This window comes from Hirundo rustica, chromosome Z, assembly GCF_015227805.2.
Source record: "Hirundo rustica isolate bHirRus1 chromosome Z, bHirRus1.pri.v3, whole genome shotgun sequence".
Lineage (NCBI taxonomy): Eukaryota > Metazoa > Chordata > Aves > Passeriformes > Hirundinidae > Hirundo > Hirundo rustica.
The window spans coordinates 3,443,244-3,467,783 of record NC_053488.1 but is presented as its reverse complement, the minus strand read 5'-3'; the positions used below and the strand labels follow the sequence as shown (position 1 = coordinate 3,467,783).

The window sequence follows — 24,540 nt, the reverse complement described above, 5'->3', positions numbered from 1 at the left end:
GTTCTGCTAAAATATCACAGTCAGAAAGACAATTTCTGTAGCAGAGACTTGACCTTTACTTTCCAGGACTGTAAAATAAAACCCCAACCTCCACACTTTCTGCATCTGGTTGACATTCGAATAAAACTGCCAGAGTGCAAACAAATTTTGAGAAAACATCTCCAGCAAACTTTGCATTGACTCTAAAAATATTCTTGGCTAAGTTACTCTTTAAGGCCATATGTTGAAAGAAAAAGAAACCCCGAAACTTCACCAGAATTTATTGCAACAAGAGATTTGCCAAACTACTTAGGACATTCAGGAAGATTATAGTGAGATGTATTAGTTGCTGACTTGACAATTTGCTGTGCTCACTGCTTGCATAGTGGATTCTTGATACTCATGCTGAGAGCAGATCCAACTTTCTAGTACATTTTAGCAAGAGACCTGCCAAATGGCTACTGGCCTATTAAATGCTGGCAAACCAGAGGTCAGCCTTGTTTCTGAGCCACAGCACAACTGCTACAAATGGCACACAAAACCCTCCTCATGCCTTTTTTTTTTTTTTCCCTTTTTTTCTTTTTTATTTTTTTTATTTTTTTTAAAATCAAAATTTTAGCACAGGAGTGGATGGGGATGGGTTTGGACTAGTTTTGATTTAAAGTCTCTCTAGATCTGCCCTCATATATCCTGGCCACGAATCTGGAGGCTGCAGAAGAGGCAGCCCTATTTAATGGAGATGTGTTTCTTCTCGCCTCTTCGAATGACCACCAGGACTGTGTGGTCCTGTTTGCAGAGGCATGGGCCAAATTGTGCCCCCTTGGTACATCCCCAGTGAGCGGGCAGGGCCCCGAACACAGAGGGCTAAACTCCCCTTCTTTTATAGTTTATTCCTCTCCTTTCCTGGGAGCTCATCCCTTCCGCTGCTGGGGTGAGAAGGATTGCAGATGGGAAGTTCTGCCGCGCCCCGTGCTCAATCCAAAGCTGTGTCCATGTGAATCCTTCTGCAGAAGGCTCTGGACTGCCCGTCAGACTGTCACTGACTGTGTCAGAAGCAGCAGCTCTGCTCTGTTCACCTGAACTGCTTTTTGATGTTATCCCAATTTCGTAGCACAGGAGATTGTCTTGTCCTGGTACGATAAGCAAGTCTTCCCATGAAGAGGCTGACCCTTGCCGTCCTTGCCAAAGCAAACGTTCCTACAAAGGCAGTGGCATTACTGTCACGCTCAATACATTGATCTTCCACATCATGCTATAGTGAATACATTACCTCAATATTTCTTACCTCCTTATAGTACGTATTTATTCTATTCATTTGACTGGCACATGGAATAGCAGAAAATCCCTCCTCTGACTCTGTACCTGCAAGTCTCTTAGGCAGCAATTAAATGGCCATTTAAGACAGGACATGAAAAAACCCAAACCCAAACAGAAAACTTGCTTGTTTAAAACGTTCCAAGGCACAATCCGTTTAGAAAAGTCTATGCCATGAATAAAAATCTTTCTCGGGCTTGTTTTAGGGCTAGGGTTTACTCAAACGCTATTTACAAGGGACAGAGGGAGTTTTATAGACACACATGTAAACCCTACGTTTTAATGAAGAAAGAAAGCTGCAAAAGAAACGACGGTTTGTACAGATTGGACAATGCGGAGAAAGTTGATGTCTTCGTGGGTTTTTTGTTTTGGTTTGGTTTTTTTGGTTTTTTTTTTTTTTAAGTCTTTTTTTCCCTATCCCACTCCCCTACTTCCCGCAGTTGAGGTCATCCGCGAAATGTCCACATCCTCGCTGTAGCAAATACAGGGTAACTCGCGGAGGAGAACCGCTCGGGTGCGGGCCCGGTGCGGGGCTGGATCGGGGCGCGGCCCCGCGGGCACGGCGGGAGCCCCGCCCGGGCACCGGGACCCGCAGAGGGCGAGGAAGGGGCGGGCGGGGCGCGGGCAGCGGCAATTTGTTTCAGATTAAACGGTGACATCTCTGACCTAACAAGCGGCTGGGATCGCCCGCGTTTGTCATTGCAATCTGCCCCCGACGGCGCGGGGAGAGGGCAGGATCAAAGCATTCTTCCGGGGAAATTGCGCCCGGAGCCGCCGTTTGGTTAGCCTGCCCTAACCCCGCTAATAAATTTCCCCGGGGGAAGGGAGGGCAGGGGAGGCCAGGCGCTGGGGACCGCGGCACTTGCAGCTGCACCTGCCCGCAGAGCCAGGATGCAAAGCAGGGCCGAGCTCTGGGCGCCCCGGGGCCGCTGGCCCTCGGGCGAGGCGGGCGTGCAGTGCCCGGCGCTGCTCCTGCGCCCCTCGGGCAAGGACACTGCTGCAAGAGGCACGGCCCCCGCAGCCTGCGAGGCCTGAGCATCCACCCCCGGCCCTCGTCGGGGTCTGGCACATCCCCAGCCCTCCTTGGGCAGCTCGGATCCCGGGGGAATCCCCGCGGCAGCGCAGGGGCGGGGGTGCTCGGCGGAGGTTCTGAAGGAGCCCCGGAGCACCTCAAGCAGCCGTGGCCGCGGTTCTCGGCCCCGCAGGCACCAGGGCTGGCGCTCACACGGGCGGGGAGCCACGCTGGGAACGCTGTGAGGGGCAGGTGGATGCGCAGCTGCGCATCGCCGGCTTCAAGGGCTCCCCTCCAGTGGAAGCCTGCGCCCTCCCCAGCACGGCACGGCGCCGCATCTCCCGTGTCAGCTCACGGCGGGCACGGCTGGCACCGCGGACCGAAGCGGAAGACTGAGAAAGGAGAGGGAGAGGCAGCGCCGTAGATCGCTTTCCTCCTTCTCCCGCGGGGCAGGGACGCCTCTTCTTCCAGAGAGAGGGGAGAGGAGTGGCCGGAGGGGAGCTCAAAAGCGCTGCGGAGCCGAGCGCAAACAACAGCAGCAGAAGAAAGTTACACAAACACGCTTTAAAATCGTGGCTGGGTTTCACAGCTCCCCGCGGATAAAGTAAACAGGAGGCGAACTGTTTTGTAATTTACTCCAGCGGACCGCAGAATCGTACTTTGTAATTTGGTGTCGGTTTACAGACAAAGGCGACTTCTGTTTCCTAACCTAGCAGGTCCTTTGTCATGCTTGTGCCTTTTAAGAGGGACCCCAAGGGGGAAAGTGGAATTCCTTGGGTATTTGCCTTTTAGTCATGCTTGTAAGTCAAACAGTAGCCGGGCTCTCTTTTGAGATGAATACCTGCCGTCGGGGGGATGCACTCCCTTCTCCCCGCTCTCCGGACGGTGCCGCCCGTGCAGGACAAACCTCCCAAGGGACAATCAGAGCGGGAGCCCGCAGCCCGCGGGGCCAAGGGAAGGGCTGGTACCCTGTTGGGGCTGCAGCGGAGCTGGGAGCTCCTGGCCCTCGGCGGCTTCCGCAGCCGCCCGCCTGAGCCGCCCGCCTGCGCCGCTAGCCCGGTGGCCTTTGTCCAGAAGGCCTGCAAGGGCAGGGTTTTCCCGTGCCGAAGCAGCGGCCGGCAGCTGGTCCGGGCGCTTACCGTGACTGGATGCCCGTGTTTATTATACACATGAATACTGTCAGTATTTATTACACACCCGCGCTTCTCAGGGAAAGAGCAAAATTATTTTCCCTTTTTAAGAGACTCGTTTGGGCCGTGTGTTCTGCATATCGTTAGATTTCGATCGGTACGCACTGGTGGGAAAACAATGTTCTCCCGCATGCCATTGTTCTTTATCTTCCTGGGCAAAATCCGTTTAAATTCACCAGTTTTTCTCTCGCCCGGTGCTGAACGCGGCCGAGGTGTATTCTGTCTATTTCTGCCTCTTGGGAATGGCTGTTTTCAGTGGAGGAAGCACCGAGCTCTAGCCTCTCCGTGACACGACTGACACTTTGTGTGTCACAATTTCGATCGCTCTCCAACTGGGGGGAAAAGGGACAACACCCAGCTCCCGAAGAGCAGCCTCCTCCACGGAGGGGCGGGAATAAAGTTACTTAGGGGAAATAAAGTTATTTAGGGGAAATAAAGTTACTTAGGGGAAATAAAATCACTTAGGGGAAAAACCCCGGTGTCGGTGGAAAACGCTCCCTCTTGAAGGCAGGGAATGCTAAAAAAAATAGGCGAGTGTTTTTCCTCGCCCTAATTCCCGAAAGGAAAGGATCCCGGCGCTTTTTCAGACTCAGAATAAAAGATCATCGCCACGCGTACCTTCCACCAGCGGGTCAAGCAAAGGGAACGACCGCAAACGAAAAACGCGGTGGCTGCTTGAGGCTTCTAAACCCTCGCCCCCGGCGCGCTCCTCGGGTAGAGGGACGCCGCTCGCCTGCGGAGCGGGTTTCTTAGGCGAGCTTAGACGGGCTCCACGGTCTCTTCTCCCTTCCTTTCCTCTCCCCCTCCCGTCTCTCCCCCAAAACGAAAGCTCACCCATCGCCCGCTCCCGTTTCCGCTCCGCGCCCGCCCGCACCCACGAGCGGGCGGCGGGCACAGGCGCGGGGGGCGGGGCCGGGCGGCGCGGGCCAATCAGAGCGGCGGCCGCCAGGCGGGCGGCCAATGGGCGGCGCGGGCGGCGGCGGCGGCGGGCGCTGATATCGCGGCGGGCGCCGCTCGGTGCCAACCCCGGCCGCGCACCCGCAGCGCGCACCCGCACAGCGCACCCGCACCGAGCACCCGCAGCCATCCCCCGGCCGAACAGCGTCCCGGCTGTCGGCCAGCCCCGAGCCCCAGTTTCGGGGATCGGGAGTTCCCTGTCTCCGCCCGGTCCCGGGACAGCGGCGCCTTGAGAGCCGCGGCGGGCTGCGCTCTTCCCGCACCCACCTGCCTTTGGTAAGCGCGGCGTGCGGGAGGAAGAGCGGGGAGGTCGTGCGGGAGCAGGTGGGGGGGGGGTCTGAAGATGCAGGGAGATGCAGGAGCTCACGCTGCCTTTGGTTGCTGGAGCGGACAGCGGCGATGTGTGAAGTCCAGCTGTCCTCCGCCTGTCTCCCGAGTTGGAAGGCAGCTGGCAGGAAGGGTTCCCGGGACCCTGCGATAAGCAGGACCCCATTAAGACCGGGCAGAGTCGTAGCTCTGCAGCGCCGGGCATTGCCCTGGGACGGTTCCTGCCGCATCCTTCGCTGCGGGAGACGCGCTCCTCCCTGTAGCGAGCTGTCACAGTTGCCCGCAAGCCGGGGCGGGAGGGAAGGAAGGAGGGAAAGAGGGAAGCGTCCGTCGTGGCTAAACTGGCCCCCGCGTGGGTAGCGCGCAGGGGACCCGAGCTGGCGGTCAGGGGGAAGACGAGGTCCCAGGCGGGCTCTACCGTGACTCCTCGGCGGGGCTGCCGGCGGCACCTCGGGAGCCGGGCGTGCTGCGGCTCCATTCCTCCGCGGGGGCGGGAGGTCTGACCCCTCTCTTCCAGCTGCGCCGCCGAGGAGCCATGGCTGAAGAACGCGCCGGCGCCGACTGGGAGATCGACGTGGAGAGCCTGGAAGGGGAGCCGGACGAGGCACCTGGCGCTCCGCGAGGCAGCACTGGCCCGGAGGAGGAAGAGGAGGAGGAGGAAGGCGAGGAGGCGGTGGCGGCCGCGGCTCCGCGGCGGGGCGAGCCGAGGAAGCTGAGCCGCACGCCCAAGTGCGCCCGGTGCCGCAACCACGGCGTGGTGTCGTGCCTGAAGGGACACAAGCGGTTCTGCCGCTGGCGCGACTGCCAGTGCGCCAATTGCCTGCTGGTGGTGGAGCGGCAGCGCGTCATGGCCGCCCAGGTGGCGCTCCGACGGCAGCAGGCCACCGAGGTGAGGGGACACGGGGCGCGGCGGGACGGGACGGGACGGGACGGGCGGCCCCGGGTCTGACGGAGCCGTCCGATCGCTCTCGCAGGACAAGAAGGGGCTGACGGGGAAGCCGGCAAGCCTGGAGCGCAAAGCCGTCTACCAGAGGCACGTCCGAACGCCCAGCCTCTTGGCCAAGAGCATCCTGGAAGGTAAGAGCATCCCCGCGGCTTCCCGCAGCACGTCTGGCGGCGGGGAAACCCCGCTCTGCCCCGGGCGGAGCCGCACCTCCCGTCCTGCCCCGAAATAGGAATTAAAGCGCGCCCCCGCCACCAGCGCCGGGCGGCGGAGGCTCCTGCCCTTCGAGGCTGGAGAATCGATGGGGCAGAATTTCAATTCCTTGCCCCCTCCGCCCAAAATAATGCCTGAAATGCTAGCAGCGGTAGTTTGAAATTTGAGAGTTACTGTTACAAGCTGGCAGTCTTTTTTTTACACGGCTAGCCAGGAGCGTTTTGCAGCGCAGGGTAATTTATTCGCGGGGTGGTTTATTCGTGGGTGTTTTAATTAGCAAACGAATATATGGGTTCATTTTTTCTTTTTATCTGAACGCCTAACACAGCAGTACCGTTTGTGACATTAGCAATAGTGAGATCTGCAAAATAAGGTGCTTAATTTTATCACTGTTGAAAATGTTAACTGTGGAAGAATGACATTTTAAAGATCGGGATTTTAGTGAAAGGGTGTTTTTCTTTCCCCACATCTGCTTGGGATCGTGCTCGTATTTATTTATTCCTTTGTTCTCTTTAATTACTTTCTAAATCATATCCCCGTAAATCATTGTACTTGTCAGTTCAAAATTATTTTTCCTGAAATAGAAAGCACTTTTCTTTGCCTGTTCAAGCTCAATTAATATCTGGTCCCTTTAGAAACCTCTAATTTACATTTACAGTTCATTCTTTTGAAAACTCTTCTGTATTCTTTCCTCTAATTTATCTTAACTGTCTTTTTCTTTTCTCCTAGTTCTCCTTGGGATTTTCTACCATCTCTAGCAATGTGTACATAGTGATTCATCTTTAGAAAATAAAAAAAAGACACCAGCTGTAGATATAGGTATCTTCCTTGGAAAAGGGGAAACATGTATGAGAGGAATGGGGGTGCAAACAGGTAAAATCCTGTTATCCTGACTCATGTAAATAGTTCCATTAATTCAATGGAATTACTTTTCTGGGTAGAGCAAACAGGATTGGGGCCTAACCTGTTATATTAAAATAAGCCAGGTAGCTTAGTAACTGAATGTGCTGGACACTGAATTTCTATGTTTTATTGAAGTTCTAGTTCAGCAGAAATAAAATATTTGAATGCTTTCCATATGTGTTAAAAGCGAATGGTTATCTCTCTCCTGAAGCCTCATGATGGAATACCAGACATAATGCACAGTAGGGCTTTGCCTTTTTTTTTTTTTTTTTTTTTTTAAACTTCTCCCTCCTCGATCTGTTTGTCTGGAACGGCCTTTTTAAAAAACTATAATCAGCTAGCTTTGAGGCATACTACACGTGTCAAAAAAAGCAGGGCTTGCTTTTCTGCACTGGGGAACTGAATGTTGCCTGACTGCTAAGCCTCTGTGTCACGGTGACTTCCGTAGGAGCTGGTGGTGGCCGGGGTCTGTGGCAAGAGCACGGTGCTTGGTGGGGCTGGGAGTTGTTGTGCAAACACAGCTTTAATGTTTTACTCAAGTGGCTTAGTTCCTAACGCTGCTTTGTTGTTTTAGGTTACCGTCCTATTCCAACAGACCCGTACCTGGGAGGGAATTCACCCCTGCCACCTCCTGTAAGTGACAGGATGAGAAAGAGACGGGCTTTTGCTGATAAGGAGCTGGAGAACATTATGCTAGAGAGAGAGTATAAGGAGAGAGATATGATGGAAGCCACACAAGCAGCTGCCCTTTTTCTCCCTAACCGTATGGTGCGTGGAGCTGAATACAGCCCGTTTAAAACAGCCTTCAACGCTGCTCAAGCTGACAATTCAAACAAGGAGTTTTCCAATTTTTTACCAACCTGCCTTGATCTAACGATGCAGTATTCAGGACCTAGCAACATGGAGCTAATTTCTTCGAATGTCAGTGTAGCTACTACCTACAGGCAGTATCCCCTTCCTTCTAGGTTCTTAGTGTGGCCAAAATGCGGCCCCATTAGCGATGCTCTCCTCTACCAGCAATGCCTGTTAAATGCTACTGCTGTCCAGGCTCTCAAACCTGGGACGGGTTGGGATGCCAAGGTCTCACAAAGTCAGGACTGCCCAAACACTGAGCATGACATCATGCCTCCAAAGCTGGAAAACTCGTTTGTCCTGACCCACACGCGGGACATTCAGCAGTCACGTAATGAAATAGTGTGCCTTCATCAGGAAGCTCGTGAGAGGTCAGCTTTCTCTCCTCCAAAAAGGACTTTCTCCCAGATGTCTGATAAGGTCTCTCTGCCTCCTCAGGAACAGGCATCGAGCAAGGTCAGCAAAAACAGCACCAAACCCCCTCCACCGCTCAAGTACAGTGCGTTTCAGTCACTGTTCCATCAGACATTTCCTGGGACTCCAACAGCAGAGTTAAGAATGTCATTTGTGAAGGAGACTTTTGAAGATGCTTCTAAGAAATACAGGGAGTGTGCTGTTAAAGAGAACCAAAAATACAAGTTTACTGCAGACAAATGTGCAAAAGACTTCATTGGGGCCAAACAGGCCACAACAAAACTTTCAACAACTGAGCCACTGTCATTTTCAGTTGAATCCATCCTTAAACGACCTTCTTCTGCTGTTACTAATGTCTCTGAATAAATAAACTTTACCTTCAGAGTAGAGAGTTTCTAAGCTTTGCTTTCGGCAGAATTGCTCCTGCCTGCCTTATCTCTTAAAAGATTTTTAAAGAGGAATTTCTGCGGTAAATGGTAATGCTTTCTTTTATTTCAAAACTATGTACATAAATATGCATGTTTTCTGAAAAACAAATTTAATTTTTTAAAATTGAAACTGCATGTACAGAATGTAAAGTGTTTTTATTTTAAGCAGCCCTTCAAACCATTCAATAAAAAGAGTTTACTTACAAGCACAGACTGATCTCTCTCGTGTCTCTAGCATCTTGCAGGCAAGTATACCCTACTTTCAAAATACACTTTTTATTTTGCCTGCCATTGTAAATGTACTTACTACTAAAGTTGCTGGGATAAGCAATCATTTCTCCTTTGAACCTCCAGTAACTATGAGAAGAAGTAACAACAGAGTTCATGCAGGCTAGTGTGAATTCACAAGACTTTTTATTTATGTAAGTGAGGTTTGGATCAGATTCCATATGCCTTTCTTATTCTGAAGGGGGAGTGCAGGCTAGCACAAAAAACTAGCTAATTCCACACCTCTCTGTAGAACTTCTGTTACTAAAGAGTTACTAGATTGGTTTTGAGAGGAATAGCTCCAGTGAGCTTTTGATTAAAAAGTCAGCATTTTTTTTGATTTTCAGTTTTTGAATAAAAATCTGCTTTTTAGAATTAGTGGGGTTTTCTTGTTTTTTTTTTTTTTTTTTTTTTTAAAATGTTTAATTCACTTTACTTTGAATTTCTACCCCCTTGACTACTTCCCTTCTGAGAACATTTTACTTTTGACCCGCAAGAGCCCGAGATTCTTGTTTTGTAGTAATTGACCTCCAGGCTGTAAAAAATTATGCGTCGAATCATTACTGCTAACAAGAAATCAAATAATGGTCTCTCAGTTTTTTAATCCCGTGTCTGTGTGTAGGGATAGAAAATAAAGATATCAATAAAGGAGAATATCCAACAGAAATTAAATGAGAACTGAAATTGCCTCAGGGTTAGGGGAAAAAGCATTGCTAGATCTCATTATGACAGAGGCTGAAGCTTTCTAAATTGGTGACTTCGTAAATTTTTCCCTATATGTTGCTGCCAGCACATCTAACTAGTGCTAACAGGCAATCCCTTAGTTACTTTCCTTCCTTAACACTTTAATCCTGCACACAGTGCTCATCCAATTGAAAGGAGTTGATGTTCGTACTTAATTTTCATGGTTTTCTAGGGACAATTTTGGTTTGGTATTCGTGAGCAGAATGTAATCTTTTCTAATTTTGTTACACTCCCTGCACAGATTAAATGCTTATTTTGCCTGTGAATTCCAGATTCTGTAACTAAGTCATCTCTCTGTGTGTTTAGTGTTACTGCTGGGAGTGGTGTTGCAGAATACCAGGACCCTTCTTGTGTACAGGAGCAGTCATCTGTCCTGAGTGCTTTTCTAAGGCAGTTTGCTAAAGCAGCAGACAGGTTACAGAAAACACATTTTACAGAATATGTAAATTTTTACATCATGCATCTTAGAAAGCTCATAAAAACTTTATGTCAGGATTGTGAAAGAAGCTGTAATTTAAAAAGATCTTGGGCACTGGCTAAAGTTTCACTTTTCAAAAGAATTCATACCAACATTTTCTTAGTGAAAAATAGGTTTCAAAAACAGTGAGATGCTTTTAATTTTTTCAGTCTGTCCTTTACCCAGTTGCCATTAGAGGGAGTTTTAACTTGCTTGAACTGAACTTGCTTGTAAATCTGTTTAGCAGTCAGACCAACTTAAGCAGCTTCTACCCGGAATAAATGGAGAGATAGTCTTCATAATTCATATTTGTTTGCTTTCACCACAGTTTCCTTCTTTGGCTTTGCTGAACATTAAATATAAAAAGAAGTTTTACTTAATCAGGGCTTACTTTGTTTTTAAAAATATGATTTGTTTTGGTTTTTGAGGTACTGTTGTAAACTAGGATCACAGATGAAAGAAAGTTCAGCAATCTATACCCTGAACCAATACCAGATACTGGAATTAGTCCCACTTAAATATTTTTTTCTGCCTGAAAATATGTGCATCTAATGTTGTTCAATTTTATATCTGAAATATTTTTCCAGGCAATCATTTGTCTTTATTCATCTCCTAATGATAAAAAAGACCAGAAAACCAAAGCCCTCTGACACACTGATACTCCTTGACCTGTTTAAGAAAAATTTGAGCTGAAAAATTCAAATCCTGAACGTATACCAAGCATTTGTATTTATAAGAATATATTGATATTTGTATGTACACACACGTCATGGTTTAACCCCAGATGGCAAGTAGGAACCACACAGCTGCTCACTCTCTCTCCCACAGCGGAGTCAGGTCTCGCCCTCCAACAGTGGAGAGAAGAATCAGAAAAAAAAAATCTGTAAAACTCAGGTTGAGATAAGAACCGTTTAATAATTGAAACAAAATAAAATATAACAACAGTAACAGCACCAACAACTATTCTGTAATATTTGTAATTTTGTGGCAACGAAAAGGAGAGAGGAGGAGGAATAAAACTGAAGACAGACAAGTGATGCACAATACAATTTCTTACCACCTACTGACTCATACCCAGCCCAACCCCCAGAAAAAAAATCAGACACTGGGCATGACATTCTGTGATGTGGAATGGCCCTTTGGCAGTTTGGGTCAGTTGTCCAGGCCATGTGCCCCCCAGATCCAGTGCCAGAGCATGAGACACTGAAAAGTCCTCAGAAGTACTGAGCAAAACCTAAACCATCATTATGTTATCGATATTATTATCATATTAAAATCAAAACAGAGCACTGTACCAGCTACTGGGAAGAAAATTAATTCTATCCCCTAGCCAAACCCAGGACAACACACTGTTATATATAATAGTATGTATGTCTGCTCAAATTCCAATCATCAGGAGAGGATTGACATTTCTATTACTATTTGAAAAAAATTGAGATGAGACTTGGACAAACTGCTTCAATAACAAACAAGTGTCGCGGGAGTCAGCATTTCTTGCAGTCACTTGCTCATGTCTTGCTACAGTTCCATTACATCACCCTGTACTTAGTTTCCTTTTTTTTCATAGACCCTGGGCCCTACTTCTCGTTCATCTTGAAAGTTTGTTGCATCCCTATGGTGTTTGGGTGTTTTTTTTTTTTTTTTTTTTTTTTTTTTTTTTTTTTTTTTTTTTTTTTTCCCCTTTTATTAAAAGTGTGTAAAAAGTCTGTTTCTCATGGGGAGGAAGATTAGTGTCTTGAGCAAGATAGCATATACTTAGACAGCATGTGATTTTGCTCACACAATTTTGCAGTGGTTGTATAGCACTCTTTAAGCCATAATCTTCTCTAGAGCAGAAGTGAAGCGTCTGTATCTGCTGATGCAGCTGGAGCAAACTTATGGAAAAGAGGAGAAGGCATTGCCCTGGAATTGTCTAGTGCTTGCTGCAAGCTACTGTCTTGCTGGCAGTAAGCCATCTGGTAAAATATCTTATGGTCCTTGTGCTCTCTGCTTCTTCGATATAATTTCTGTGGCATTTTTGAGTGTGTGGATGCTGGTATCTCCTGTACAGTGCAACTGGTTTGAGTACAAGATTCACATTTGTGCTGTTATTACAGGTGTCAGATCGCACAGCTTTTGTCCTGTGATAGTAGAACATGCTTCTTGGGAAGTTCAGCTTTTGGGGTTTGGACAGGAGGCTGTCCTGGTTTGGAAAATGCAGGTGTCTGCCAGGGAAAGCTGGGGCTTCCCTTGGAATGGAGAATGTAAACACCCTCCCTCCAAATTATTATAATTTTGTAATTATGGGCCTTCAGGCAAAGATATGGGAATAGGAGTAACAGCTCTTTACTAGGAGTATTAAAATTTACAAATGTAGTAAAGCAAGCAAACAAACTATCAAAAAAATCCTAGAAACACTGACGGAGTCAGAATATGACCTGACACCCTATTGGGAGCAGTCCAAATAAATCCTCCTGGAGCGACAGATGTGGTTCTGTTGGAGTAGAGATGATCCTGTAGAAGGGTCCAGTGGTGGTGAGATGGGTCTGTTCTTTCCTCTGGAAATCCAGAGCAAACAGGCTGTCCTGGTGTTCAGACTCTCAGATTTTATCCAGGTAGGAATGTTTGGCTCCTCCCACTGGGTTGAGCATCTCCCAATGGGATGATGTAATTGTATCGGTCACGCAGTGAGCCTCGATGGCTCATTAACAGCAGATATCCCCTGGAGGGAGGATGGGTGGCGGAAGAGATAAAGAACACTGCCCCACCTGGTTTTAGCAGCCGGACCATTAACAGAACACATCTGCCCCCTCCCCCCTGGAATTAAAATTAAAAACACCTCTTCAACTGGTTTCAACAGATTTGGAATAGAATACATGCTTTTGGTTATACATTGCAACCCAAGGCATAGGCCAAGGACTTCTGCCGGCTGTGGAGCACCAAAGAGCTGTGGAAAGTAGTACGAAGAACAGTTATTCACTAGGTCTGCAAAACAGCATTGCCTGGGTGATGGCATAATCAGGTACAACCAGTTACTTGTTGGCGGTATGGACCCTCTGTATGCATGCTGAGACAAAAAATTTATAGGTGCATAGATGGGTATAAATGTAGACAACTAGAGGAATTCAGAATTAATAGCACCACGGGCAGTACCTGGTTTATTGCCTGGCCTTATTCCCCTGGCCCAGAGGGAAGCTGCCTCTTTCTGCCCTGGCATCTTTTGTAGAAGAGAAATCCTTGAACATACTCACTTCTGGAGCTTGACTCCAAATTTTTGAAGTGGACTCCTGAAAGTGGATGGCAGTACCCTTCCTTGTCAAGGAAAGCACTTAGCCTCAGTGTTTGTGGTGCAGATATTAGGCTGCCCTGGGGCGGTAAAGGCAGAGCTTCCTTGGGCAGGAGTGGGTTCACTGGGAGACGAGGTGGATTATTGACAGCTGCTGCAGTGACAGTGCTTGTCCTGCAATGAAAATTGAGTACAGAAAAATTGTGATAGGGGCTGTGGAAGGTGGCGGGAGAGTCCCTGCTCAATAGGGTGGATTGCCAGGTTTATCTCAGGTACTGGCTTTTCAGAGGTGACTGCACAAGCAGTGATGTCTTACACAATGTCTGTCTTAAAACTGTCAATTGTCTTAGATGTCTTTGAAGCAGCAGGTTGAGATTCCGGGCTTGAGGAAGATCCAGATAAGAGGACTGGATAACCAGACACAAATCACTCAGCTGGTGTCAAGAGTCAAAAGATTGTGAAAGCATCATGTGGAATGTCTTTGCATTCTGGCCTGAGAACAAGATATCCCTGTGCTGCCTGCTTGTCCTTCTGCTATAACAAAGACCTCTCTGAGTTTTGCAGTCTGAGGTTCTCATCTCCCTGGGCCGTAAAAACAAGTCACTTTTTGTCTAACTGTGAAGGAACAAGTCCTGGTATAGTTGAACATCTCTGGAGCTTGAACATTAACTGGATCCCAGCTGGTATTGTTCTGGGATCTGGTTCATAGGCGTAAAATAGGGAGGCATGTTCTTATTTTGATTTGAGAGCTTGTTTGCATGACCAAGCCTTTCAGTTTCTGAAAAAACAGTTTCCATTCAGCTGACCTTGATGTGAAGGCTGGCACCAGGAGTCATTGCCCACGAGGTACAAGATTCCCACTGTATCACTGAGGTTCCCCTCTGAATTTCTCAATAAAGTACACGTAATGCCTCGTTTAACTCAGATAATATTGATCAGCTATTTTCTGTTTGCTTGCATTGAAACATGGACAAACTGTGGCTTATGCAAGAGGATCTGCTGGGGAAGCACGTGGAAACCAGTGTCAGGAATGTCACTGTGACTGGAGAGACAGGAACCTGTTGGTGTTTTGTGGGAGGAATCATCCTTCTTAATAAACAAAACTTCCACAGTGACCAAGAGGAAAAATAAAAAAGAGGAAAAAAAAAAAGAAGAATGTTTCCTCATACTCAGTTATGTTGAGATATGGTGTTGGAATAATTAGAAGAATGAAAAATTACATTGGAAAAGGGCAATGGGCCTTCCCCCATTTTTATAAATACTGATTTCTACCTAAGGAAAACAAAAAAACTGCATACCAACACCAACAGGAGCCTGGTAAGGGCCTTATCCACTTATCCATGCAAGATGGAATCTAGAAATAATTTTAGAAAAGATACAAAGTTTCTAGGGATGCTACATTTTAAAGTCACACTGTCTGGCTGACAGCCTCTGGGTCTATACCATACTGCATTTAGTCAAATCTGGGCTTAAACTGGTTACTAGATTTTTTACTCATTCCTTGTCAGTTTAGCTGAACAGGAAACAGGTTGAACTACTACCATGTGTGATATTGTTTGTGTCTTTGTATCACAAGATCTAATAGTGGCACCCATTGCATCCTTCCTGGTTTTCATCTACCCATAGAACCTCCTCTGTGAGTGGGCCATGGCCAATCTCCACTTTTTAAAACCAGACAGAAGACGTGGATGAACTGTCCACCTTCAGGGACAGCTTGCTTCTGGGTTGTGAAAAATCACACTGGAGTTCATCTTCTGTGGGAAGATGCAGCAAGGAGTCACAGAATCTTTGGAACACTGATTTAGAAAGACCAGAACTATGTATACAGAGGGAAAACCCAAAATATTAGGGTGAACTATGTGTTGGTAAATTCAGCCCCTTAAGGGAAATTCTAGACCTGCAGCAGAATGTATGAATGGAGACCAGAAAAAAAAACCTTCAGAAGGTCTTAGTGTCTTGGAGATGACAAATATACAGGACCCCTATACTTCAACCCATGTCCAAAAAGGTATTTTATTTACTCTTTCATTTAATTTAGAATATTTATTTGCACTTTCTATCATTCCAACTGTCCTTATACTGTAAAGCAGTACTACTTCCTCTAGTATATCCTCAGTCACATTCAGTGGTTGGAACTTGGTGTTGTGTGATAGAACCACAGGGCAGAACTGTGGTGGCACCGGGGCTGGATGACAGCTCTGGAGCACAGTGCCACTCCTGCCCACAGCAGGTAGCTCAGGGCTACGTTCATATTGGATTAAAGACACCCTTAAGGATGGAGACTCCACAGCCTCCCTGGGCTGCCTGTTCCAGTGTTTGGGCACCTGCACAGGAAAAAAAGATTTTTTTTTGTTTAGGTGGGATTTCCTGTATTCCAATGTGTGCCTGTTGTCTTTATTCCTGTCCTGGACACCACTATGAGGTCTGTCTTCTTTTCTCCCACTAGATATATATACACAGTGATAAGGTACCCTGAGTCTTCTGTTCTCCAGGTAAGACAGGCCGAGTCCTCTCATCCTTTTCTGATACCAGAGATGCCCCAGCGCCTTAACAATCTTCAAGGTACCTTTGCTGAACTTACTCCAGTGTGTCCTTTTGTACTGATGAATCCAGCACTGGAACAGTAATCCAGATGTGCCTCACAGGGCTGAGTAGAGAGGAGGGATCAGGTCTTTCCATGAGCTGGCAATGCTGACAAATATAAACCCTGGTGCTCTTGGAGATATTTGCCAAAGAGCACGCTGCTGCCTTTTGGTCAACTCAGTGTCCACCAGGCCACTCTGACTCAGAGCATGTCCTGAAGAACTGGCATTTCCCAATACTTCTGTCATTTTCACTGGAATTAAAAAAATTCTTCTTAAATCACTGCATACCATATTATATCCATGATGAACACTGATTCTTGCAAGAGCAAGAAGGAACTGCTTCCTGTGACTAATATTTCAAGGTCTGAAAAGAAAGCAAGGAAAGGAATAGTTGTGAAATTCTGAAAGCACGTCACCAATCACACTGCACATCTAAGCAAACCTGAGCGGTTTAAAGGGCTGCTGAAATTTCATCTTGGGCTCCAGATGGGGTAGTTGTGTTAGAGCACAACTAAAAACTTTAAGCTAGGGAGTTCCCTCAGCTTGAAATACAAGGTCCATCCCATCTCTCGCTGTGCCTTAGAATATTACTCTTTTATGAATGGACGGAGAAAACAGAAGTAATAGTTTAAAATTACTTCCATTCTCACTCTGGAAAACTGGTCTAGGATTTGAATTCAGTGAAGCAGAACTTCATATTGAAATTGCTCAGCCTGCAGTCTACCTCTAAGATGTGCACAGAGAGATGAGATAGCTTGGTCTCTCTGGAAACTGTCTCTGTGTGGTACAAAGGCACGGGAGAAAACAAGATCAATACTGACAAGAGGGACTGGTGGGTGAGCCCTGCCTGACTTCCACCTTGTTCCTGGCCCTTGAGAAAATGGGGAATGGCAACAGGGTCCTGCTGGTGGTCCAGTACCCTCACACATCCCATAGTGCCTGCCCCAGCTGGGCAGGGAGAGCACAGCCACAACCTGAGTGCCAGCCTGGCAGCAGGGGGACAGCCAGCTGCTGCCACAGCCAGTTGCATGTGGGTGGGTGGCAGCCAGTTTTGGAACCTGCTGATGGATTTTTTTCTGTCAAAAAGCTTTAGTTTTTCTGTCAAAAAGCTTTTTTTTTTTTTTTTTTTTTCCCCCCTCAGACACTGGATTATCCCCTCCACGCAAAACCACTTGCTTACAAAGCTGCTGTGTCCTGCATGAGCAGCAGATCTGGACTAACAGCTTGCAGATGTAGCAGTGAGGGAGCATGCTCTGCTAGGTATGAAGGCTTTAATCAGAGGCTCTGCAATGCAAAGAAGTGAGAGGAAAAAGGTTTTTGGGATAAAACCCTTCTTCAGTCCGTTAAATTACCTGCTCAGAATCAGAGGAGAGTGGCTCAGGGATTTCGAACTAATAACAATAGCGAGCAAAGCCGTGGGACATTGAGCACTGTTTGCAATGATTTAACCTCAAAGCCATGCTGGTGTAGCTAACCATAAAGGGGTTTGTGTCTAACAGAGGATATGAGCCAGAGGTTATGCTGAGTGCATGATCTTCTGTAATTTATGGCAACCAGTAACAAGCCCAGGCTTACGGAAAGGAAAGCTTACATATGTTAAAACCAGGTCCTTGCAGCAGTGTCTTAATTCAGCTTCTGGTGGGACAGAGCAGCTCAGAGTTGTCTTGTTTGTGGGATCAGGATGGGAAAGGGACGGGGGTACCTCTGCAGTGCAGTGATAACAGACAGCTAATCTTTGCACTCTGCCATTTCTTACTGCTCACTGCACAGCACAAGCGCACAATTGGTTGGCACGCCTTAATACCATTCCAGCAGACACAAAAGGAGTGGAACAGTGGCATGTGTTCTCTTGGCTGTTTTTGCTTCAGTTTTTCCTCCGTGCTCACATTGACGTCCGCAAATGCAAATCAAGCCTTTCTGCAAGACACATTGATTGAATCCAGGGTCCCAACACAAGGCTGAGAGCTGAAATCTCCTTTCTTTGAGCTGGATTCTCTGTTACATCACTAATAAAAGCAGGTCTTTACCCTACCATTTTTTTTTTCTCCTGCCATGGAGACATCTGTGTGGTGTATCTTCTTTATCCAACATACTGTGTCTGCAAACCTTGTTGAATTTGCTTACTTGAGAATGCTGCTGCCTGCAAATGAACTGAAATAGCTTCCAAAGCAAAGTAAAGTAGATGGGAAACATTTTTGTGTTAAAATCACATTTGTTCTCATGTGCTTTCCTGTCACCCTCTCCCATGCAGTAAATCTTACATACTTTCCTAAGCTCCTTCCCTTCCTGCCACACATGATATTTCCTTCTGTCTAGGACATGTGAGTGGCTCCTCCTACACAAATGCTCTGCTCCTTGCTTCCCTTTACAAGTGGCAGCAGTTGAGTATCAGTACTACTTGTTCTTAGGACTGGGAGCTTGCGCTACGAGACAGCCTTCCCCAGAGTGACTTGTAAAGGCTTTCTGCAAAGCAGCCAGATCAGCCTGCTTGTGTGGAAGCTGCAAAACAAGCAAGGGAAAATAGCACATCTCCTACAGCTGCAAAATACCACATATGGATGGGGATAATCCCTTCATTAGGTTCTGAACACAAGGTCTCACCGGAGAGTATCATAAAACCACGTGATGTCCCTGAATGCTGGATTTTTCATTTGGGCATATGAAGAAACTGAAAAATGTGCAGAATGAAAATCACATGGAGTGCAAAGCAGCCCCATAATGCTGCAAGTGGGTAACATCTGAAAGTGAGTAGCAAAACTGACACATAAAGATGTGCTCTGAGCCAATTTACAGCAAAGGGTAAAAGATCATACTGCACCTGAGTCAAAACAGGGTAGGTACTACTCCCTAGTGACTGTATATCCAAAGAGCCTCTTGCGTACTGATTATACCAGAAAATGTATGGAATACATTACGATTGTAAATGTTCCTCTGACATGTTATTTCAGAAAACACCATGAGAGTGGGATAGAATAGAGGGCTTGGTCTTGCAGTCATAACCATCCCAAATTCCATTGTTGTCAAAGATGAAGCAAAGGTGCTCATCTCCACACAGCCACTTGTTGGAAGGCAGAAGTGTTCTGAAAGAATGAAGGTTTCCAGCAGAAACATTTTCAGGCTTTTCTGAGACACTGTGCTTTCTGGTGCTTGTCTCCACTTCAAAACTGAGTCCAGAAGGTGAGTCTCCAAAATTGTTGCTTATTGTGCTGAAATGGAAGTGGTTATCTTGACACTCTCATGTCATTGGTTTGCTCAAGAGCTTCAAATGTGGTTTAACTCTTCAAAGCAAAAATACACCAACTAAACAAAACAAAACCAAAAAAACCCAACCAACCACAAACAAACCAAACCAAATCAAACAACCACCAAACAAAGCTCCAACCAACGCCCCCCCCCCGCAAACCTCAGTCCTATATCTGATATTTTATTAAGCAGCTGATCTGATTAATTCCTTTCTACAGTTATTCTGAACTATTCTCTCATTGCCATTGTTTTATATGGAGGAAATGTGTTCTTGTGTTAACCAAACACCACTACAGTATTTGGGAGATTAAAACCATGAGGCAAAAAGCTGATGTACATGCAGAAACTTGGATTTGAAGTTCAGAGAAAATGAAGGCCATCTGCTGTGCCATCCTCAGTATCTTACTGTTAAAAATGTCTATGAAAACAAGATAGAGTGAATAAGGAGGCTGATGTTTTGACTGAAAGAAAGGCCAAAAGCCTGTGTTCAGCAAATCCAGGTGACCGTACCTGCATGTAAAACAAAGCCATCTTGACTTCTGCCAAGTCATCATTAGAGAACATCGATTTTGGGAATATCCACTTGTTAAATTCTTCTATATTTCAAATTGCTGAAAAAGATATGTCACTGATGTGGAAACTATCATAATTTCCAGCTCTGTTTGGCAGCTCCGTGCTTTGACAGGGAGACTGGTGATTTGTAAGACTTACTGAGAAGTAAATACAGGCTCTTTAGAAAAGGGCAGAGCAATACTGAAGGAGCTGGCAATGCCCCTTTGGTCTCTGCCAGCTGAAGAGTTCAAATCCATGGACCTGGAAGACAGAGAGGATCTAGTATAATGCGTGAGAGCATCAAGATGTGTGGCATTTTCTTAAGGAAAACTTTTATCAAGAGGAGGGTTTTACCTTAGGGAGCCATCCGAGGCCAACATCTGGTGATCTGCCGCTTGGCATTCCTGATTTGGGTAGATTGTGTAAAGCTTGGCTTAGTCACCAAACACCAAAGGGATGACTTCCATGTTTCAGCCTGGTTTTCACAGACTGCAGGACAATCCTGCAAACAGGATTCCTGTCTCTGCTCCAGACAACACGTACTGGGGTGCCTTGAGGATGCTTGTATCCCCTATCATCTGTTCTGTTTATGTTGGATAGTAGGTCCTGTACATTTAAGCTGGTTCTGAGAGCAAAGAGGGGGAAAGAAGAAGCACCGAGTTTGTTTTCAGAAACTGCTCTCACTCCTCCACATTCTGCTCCTGGGCTGTGATGTCTGCAGCAGGGACAGACAGCGGGACAGAGATCTCCTGTGCTTTTAGTTAGTTTTAGCTAGCTGAGGCAGAGAAGCTCGCTGGACTGTTTTTAGTTTTCGTTCCTTTTCCTTGGAACTGTTCAAACCTGCTCTGGACTGAAGGCCCAGAGGAGCACCGGGATCTCAAGCCTGTGGCCCTCTGGGGCATGGGCCTCAGCGTTTTCTATCGCTGGAGGAATTGAGAAGAGACTGAACGAGCTGAGCTACACCCACAGCAAGGACTCCTCTCAGTTTTGCCATCTCTCTTCAGAGTGGTGAGAGTTTTTATTGTTTCTTGTTATTCATTCTTTGTGCTTGTGGGAACTTTGTCTAAGAGATTCTTCCACTTTTCTCTGAGGAGGTTTTCTCCCGGACTGGTTGGTGGAGGGGCTGTTTGGGCTTGCTTTCCAGAGGGACCCTATTTGGAGGTTTTCTCCCAAATTTGCCCTAAACACCAGGACACAACACAAATGTGGTGAGTTTGTCAGCTGGTCCTGTGGCTTTTTGAGAATTTGGAGAAAAAGGCAAGTGTGACCGGGATACGGAAAGCAATCACACGTAGACGAGAAATTTCGCAGGGCAGAGAGTTCCTCCGAGAGAGCCAAGGCCGAGAACCAAGGCTGAGAGCCCCTCTGCCTGTTTATTTCTTACTTTTTATACATTTGTGGGTCTGGCTGTGGATTGGCTTCTGGAGTTTTCACCTCGCAGCCGAATGGCCAGACCAGCTGTCAGTTACAATTTTTTTCAGGTTAGAAGTATGCCAACAAAGGACAGAGAATGAAAAACAAAGGATTTGTTTATGTTACATGTGTGAGAAAAAGTGAAAACTGCTCCTAATATTGTACAGTAGCTAAAAAGTCTGACTCCATTTTATGATCAATCAAAAGGCTTTAAAAAACTCAGAAAAACCAGGGTGACAGGCAAGAGCTTCCAGAGATCTGGATCAATGTATGGTAGTCTGAAGTGACCTGAGTGCCCTGTTCAGTTCCCACCAAAGCTGCTGGTGAAACTTTTCTCTCCAACCCTCACCTGGAAGGTGGGAGAAGAGCACTCCACCAACAAGGACAATCTGATGGGGTAATGCTCCGGTGTCGGGCGTGTTGGTGCCATGAAATCTTTATCCAAGGCCTAGTAAATGCGCTGTCTTCTGTGTGTGGAGAGGAAAGGGTGAATCAGCAGCTGCTCTGTCAGAGTGTCTGCTTGCCAGCCAGCAGCCTGATGGCTCCTTCTTCCTGCTGGGAAGAAGCACGTGCAGACTAATATATTTTTAAAAATGGGCATCCTCACCTCTATCTACAGATCACTGTCTTGACAAAGTGGTGCAAGACCCTCACAGTTCACCCAGCACACAAACAGATTTCCAGAGCACTGGTATTTGCCCTAGGCAGAGGTGGCCTGGTGGGCTGTGTCCTGCGGAGACGCCTTCCTGTGGGATGTGCTTTGGGAAAGCTTCTTAACCTCTTTGGTCTCTCCTCTACAGCCTCCTGTTGAGGGTGGAGACACCTTGTTAGGTCTGATGCACTTCACTCATAAATTGTGTATCCTTTCTTGCTCTGATAACTCAGCTTCATAAGGGCAGTAGGAACTTCCATCTCATGAGGAGATTATTCAGCAGTTTGAGGGGAGATCAGAGAATTTTGGGTGGCTTGCTGGGAGAACAGGGTGAAGCAGGCTGTGGCAGGGTATAGAACAGATCCCTTATCCTGAATTGGTCTCACTTGGTGCCAGGAAAGCCTCACCAGAGGCTTGAGTGTGGTGTGGAGGTTGATCTCACCCTCTGCACAGCATCACACCTGGGGGCAGAGCCACATCCATACACCCAACATTCCAACTCTCTCATTTCACTGCTAGCCCATACCCTCTGCAGTAAAGTAACCTTAACCAAATGTAATAAAAAACAAGCTTCCACATGCTGTAATCACTGGACATGTTCCCTCTCAGAAGGGACATGTACGTGAAAAAAGTGAAGGACAAGCCAGGGATAAGAAAAGAGCCATGTAAAATCACTTTAGAATGTGGCTGCTAACACCAGAATTCTCAACATTTATTGCATGATGCTTCATGCCTTCAAATGCTTTGCAGAGTTAGCAGAGTCCAGTCAGGCCTCCGATAAGAAGTGTGGCTTGGAGCTTCTTATCAGAATGTGTGCAGAGTTCGGTGAAATTTCTTGAGGATTCACCTTAAAAGCAATAAGCTGAACGGTGAACCCTGAACGAACTTTGACTGAAGTGTTTACTTCAGTGCAATCAAGTGACTGGAATAATAATAATGATGATAATCATCAACTTCACTCTTGCAATATAATTGCAATGAAAGCTAGCTAGATACCCTCAAATCCTCTTGGAAGAACTTCCTTACAGTTTGCACCCCACAGCTGAAATAAAGATCCTGATACACTCTTACCATACATCTGTTCTCCTGACTTTTTAACCATGGAGTGCTAGTTTATTACTGAGCTTAAGGATAAAAGAAGCAAGAAACTAAAGTAAAAAAAAAAAAAAAAAAAAAGTTTCCTCTCCACTAAGTACATTCAGATGTCAGCCTACGAGGGCCCTATACAACATTTCATTCCAGATTGTTTTTATCTTCCCACTTATGAGGCAAGGCTGTTATCAAATAAGTTAAATCACAGAAGGCCTGGGTTTTAAAATGGGGAAATATTATTTTAAGATATTATCAATGAAGTTAATTAAAATTAGCTGCAGTGTATCAGCATGTAAATACTTCCGAAAGGACAGATTTGTGAAATAACAGTTACGAGTCTACCATCAGTCCTTGCTTTGATGAAAATTCTCAGGAACATCCAGACTGAAGCTGGGAAGTCCAGCAGCAGTGCATGCTACACATGAACATACACCTGCTCCAAAGAAATATTGCTATGGTCAGTTGCTGTCCAGAGGGAAACGTAGCTGACCACTGGACAGAATTTAGAGTTTGTGCCATCTCACAAAGTGAAAGAGAGCAAACTTTTCAAGAGCTGCCAAGAAAACCATTTACATCTCCATATCTAGCTTTGGCAAGGATCCTTGCTCACCACGTGCAGGGGCTTCCCACTGTTCCCATTCCCATCCCAGAAGGTGTTCAAATACGGCATTTGCCTGTACCCACAACAGATACACACTACACAGATGTGTTTATGTCTTGTCAGGCAGCTCTTCATTGGAAGTGACAATGCTAACCTTCCTCTGACAGCTTAGTTTAGCCAAAAGAGCATTTCAGCTAAATCCAGCCTTCTTCTACCAGTTTCAGAGACTGGCAGGATTTTAATGACTTTTGCATTTTTACAACACCTTGAAATTCCTTCTGCTTGTTCTGTAGGCAGTCTGGAGCCACAGCATTCGACTTCTTCTGTGGAGAACTTGAACACCTCAGTAGAAGTGTTATGGTTTCATGGAAGACTTAGTGTGATAACAGGAAGGGTGTATAGAGGCTTAAGTAAGTTTAAAATAAAGTTTGAATAGCCTAGATGTTGACTTGTGGGCTTCTTTGCAGTATACAGAGCATCCTCTTTTTGCTCTCAGCCCCTTACTCACTTTCCTGAATGTCATTTCTCAAAGGATACAGGAATTGCTGAAGCCACTTTCTTTTCTACAGCATCCTCCATTTCTTGGAAGGGTGTGACAAGGCAAATCCCTCTCCCATGCTCCACTTTGTGCAGCTGGAGTAGCTTTAGCAAAAATGGATATACTGTGACAAGCTCCTTATTACAGAGCTGCATTCGGAAATAGGTTAGTCACTCGAAACATGAAAACAACCAATGTACGGAGATGGGTCTAGAGACTGCCAAATTGTCTCGTGCCCAAAAATAACTCTTAGAGGGCACTTGAAGGATATGGTGCAACAGGTCACCTTCTGGATGAAAGACTGGGAGGTGTTTAAAACTACTCCTAGGAAAGCTTTGTGCACACATACTGTGTCAAGGCATGAAGGGTACCCTCCTTCCTCCCTGTGTGAGCTGGCCAGCAGCAAAAGAGTAGCAAATAGTCTCTGTGAAAAGATTAGAGAGTCACAAAGTGACTGTGCTAGGAATTTAACTTTTTGATGCCTGTTAGCACAAGTATCAGGCGGTGGGCTATGATTACTCGCTCTGTTTCTCCCATGGTGTACACAACCTGTGCTTTCAGGGTGCCACAGCATGTGGCTAGATAGCTACAGGGAGAGA

At 46.5% G+C, this 24,540-nt stretch overlaps 1 protein-coding gene across 1 annotated transcript; it reads left to right on the top strand.

Moving 5' to 3' along the window:
* The first annotated feature begins 4,615 nt into the window (after positions 1-4,615).
* DMRT2 (doublesex and mab-3 related transcription factor 2) lies at positions 4,616-8,613 on the top strand. Its single transcript, XM_040090415.2, has 4 exons — positions 4,616-4,728; positions 5,297-5,668; positions 5,754-5,856; positions 7,413-8,613. Exons 2-4 carry the CDS (start codon positions 5,315-5,317, stop codon positions 8,468-8,470), a joined length of 1,515 nt encoding a protein of 504 aa, XP_039946349.1. The 5' UTR covers positions 4,616-4,728; positions 5,297-5,314; the 3' UTR covers positions 8,471-8,613.
* The last annotated feature ends 15,927 nt before the right edge of the window (positions 8,614-24,540 follow it).

What these genes read in the sequence shown, in the direction of transcription:
- DMRT2 (XM_040090415.2), top strand. Translation starts at nt 5,315, where the DNA reads ATGGCTGAAGAACGCGCCGGCGCCGACTGGGAGATCGACGTGGAGAGC. An exon ending in GACGGCAGCAGGCCACCGAG is followed by an intron (nt 5,669 to 5,753) that starts GTGAGGGGACAC and finishes TCGCTCTCGCAG; the next exon opens with GACAAGAAGGGGCTGACGGG. An exon ending in GGCCAAGAGCATCCTGGAAG is followed by an intron (nt 5,857 to 7,412) that starts GTAAGAGCATCC and finishes TTGTTGTTTTAG; the next exon opens with GTTACCGTCCTATTCCAACA.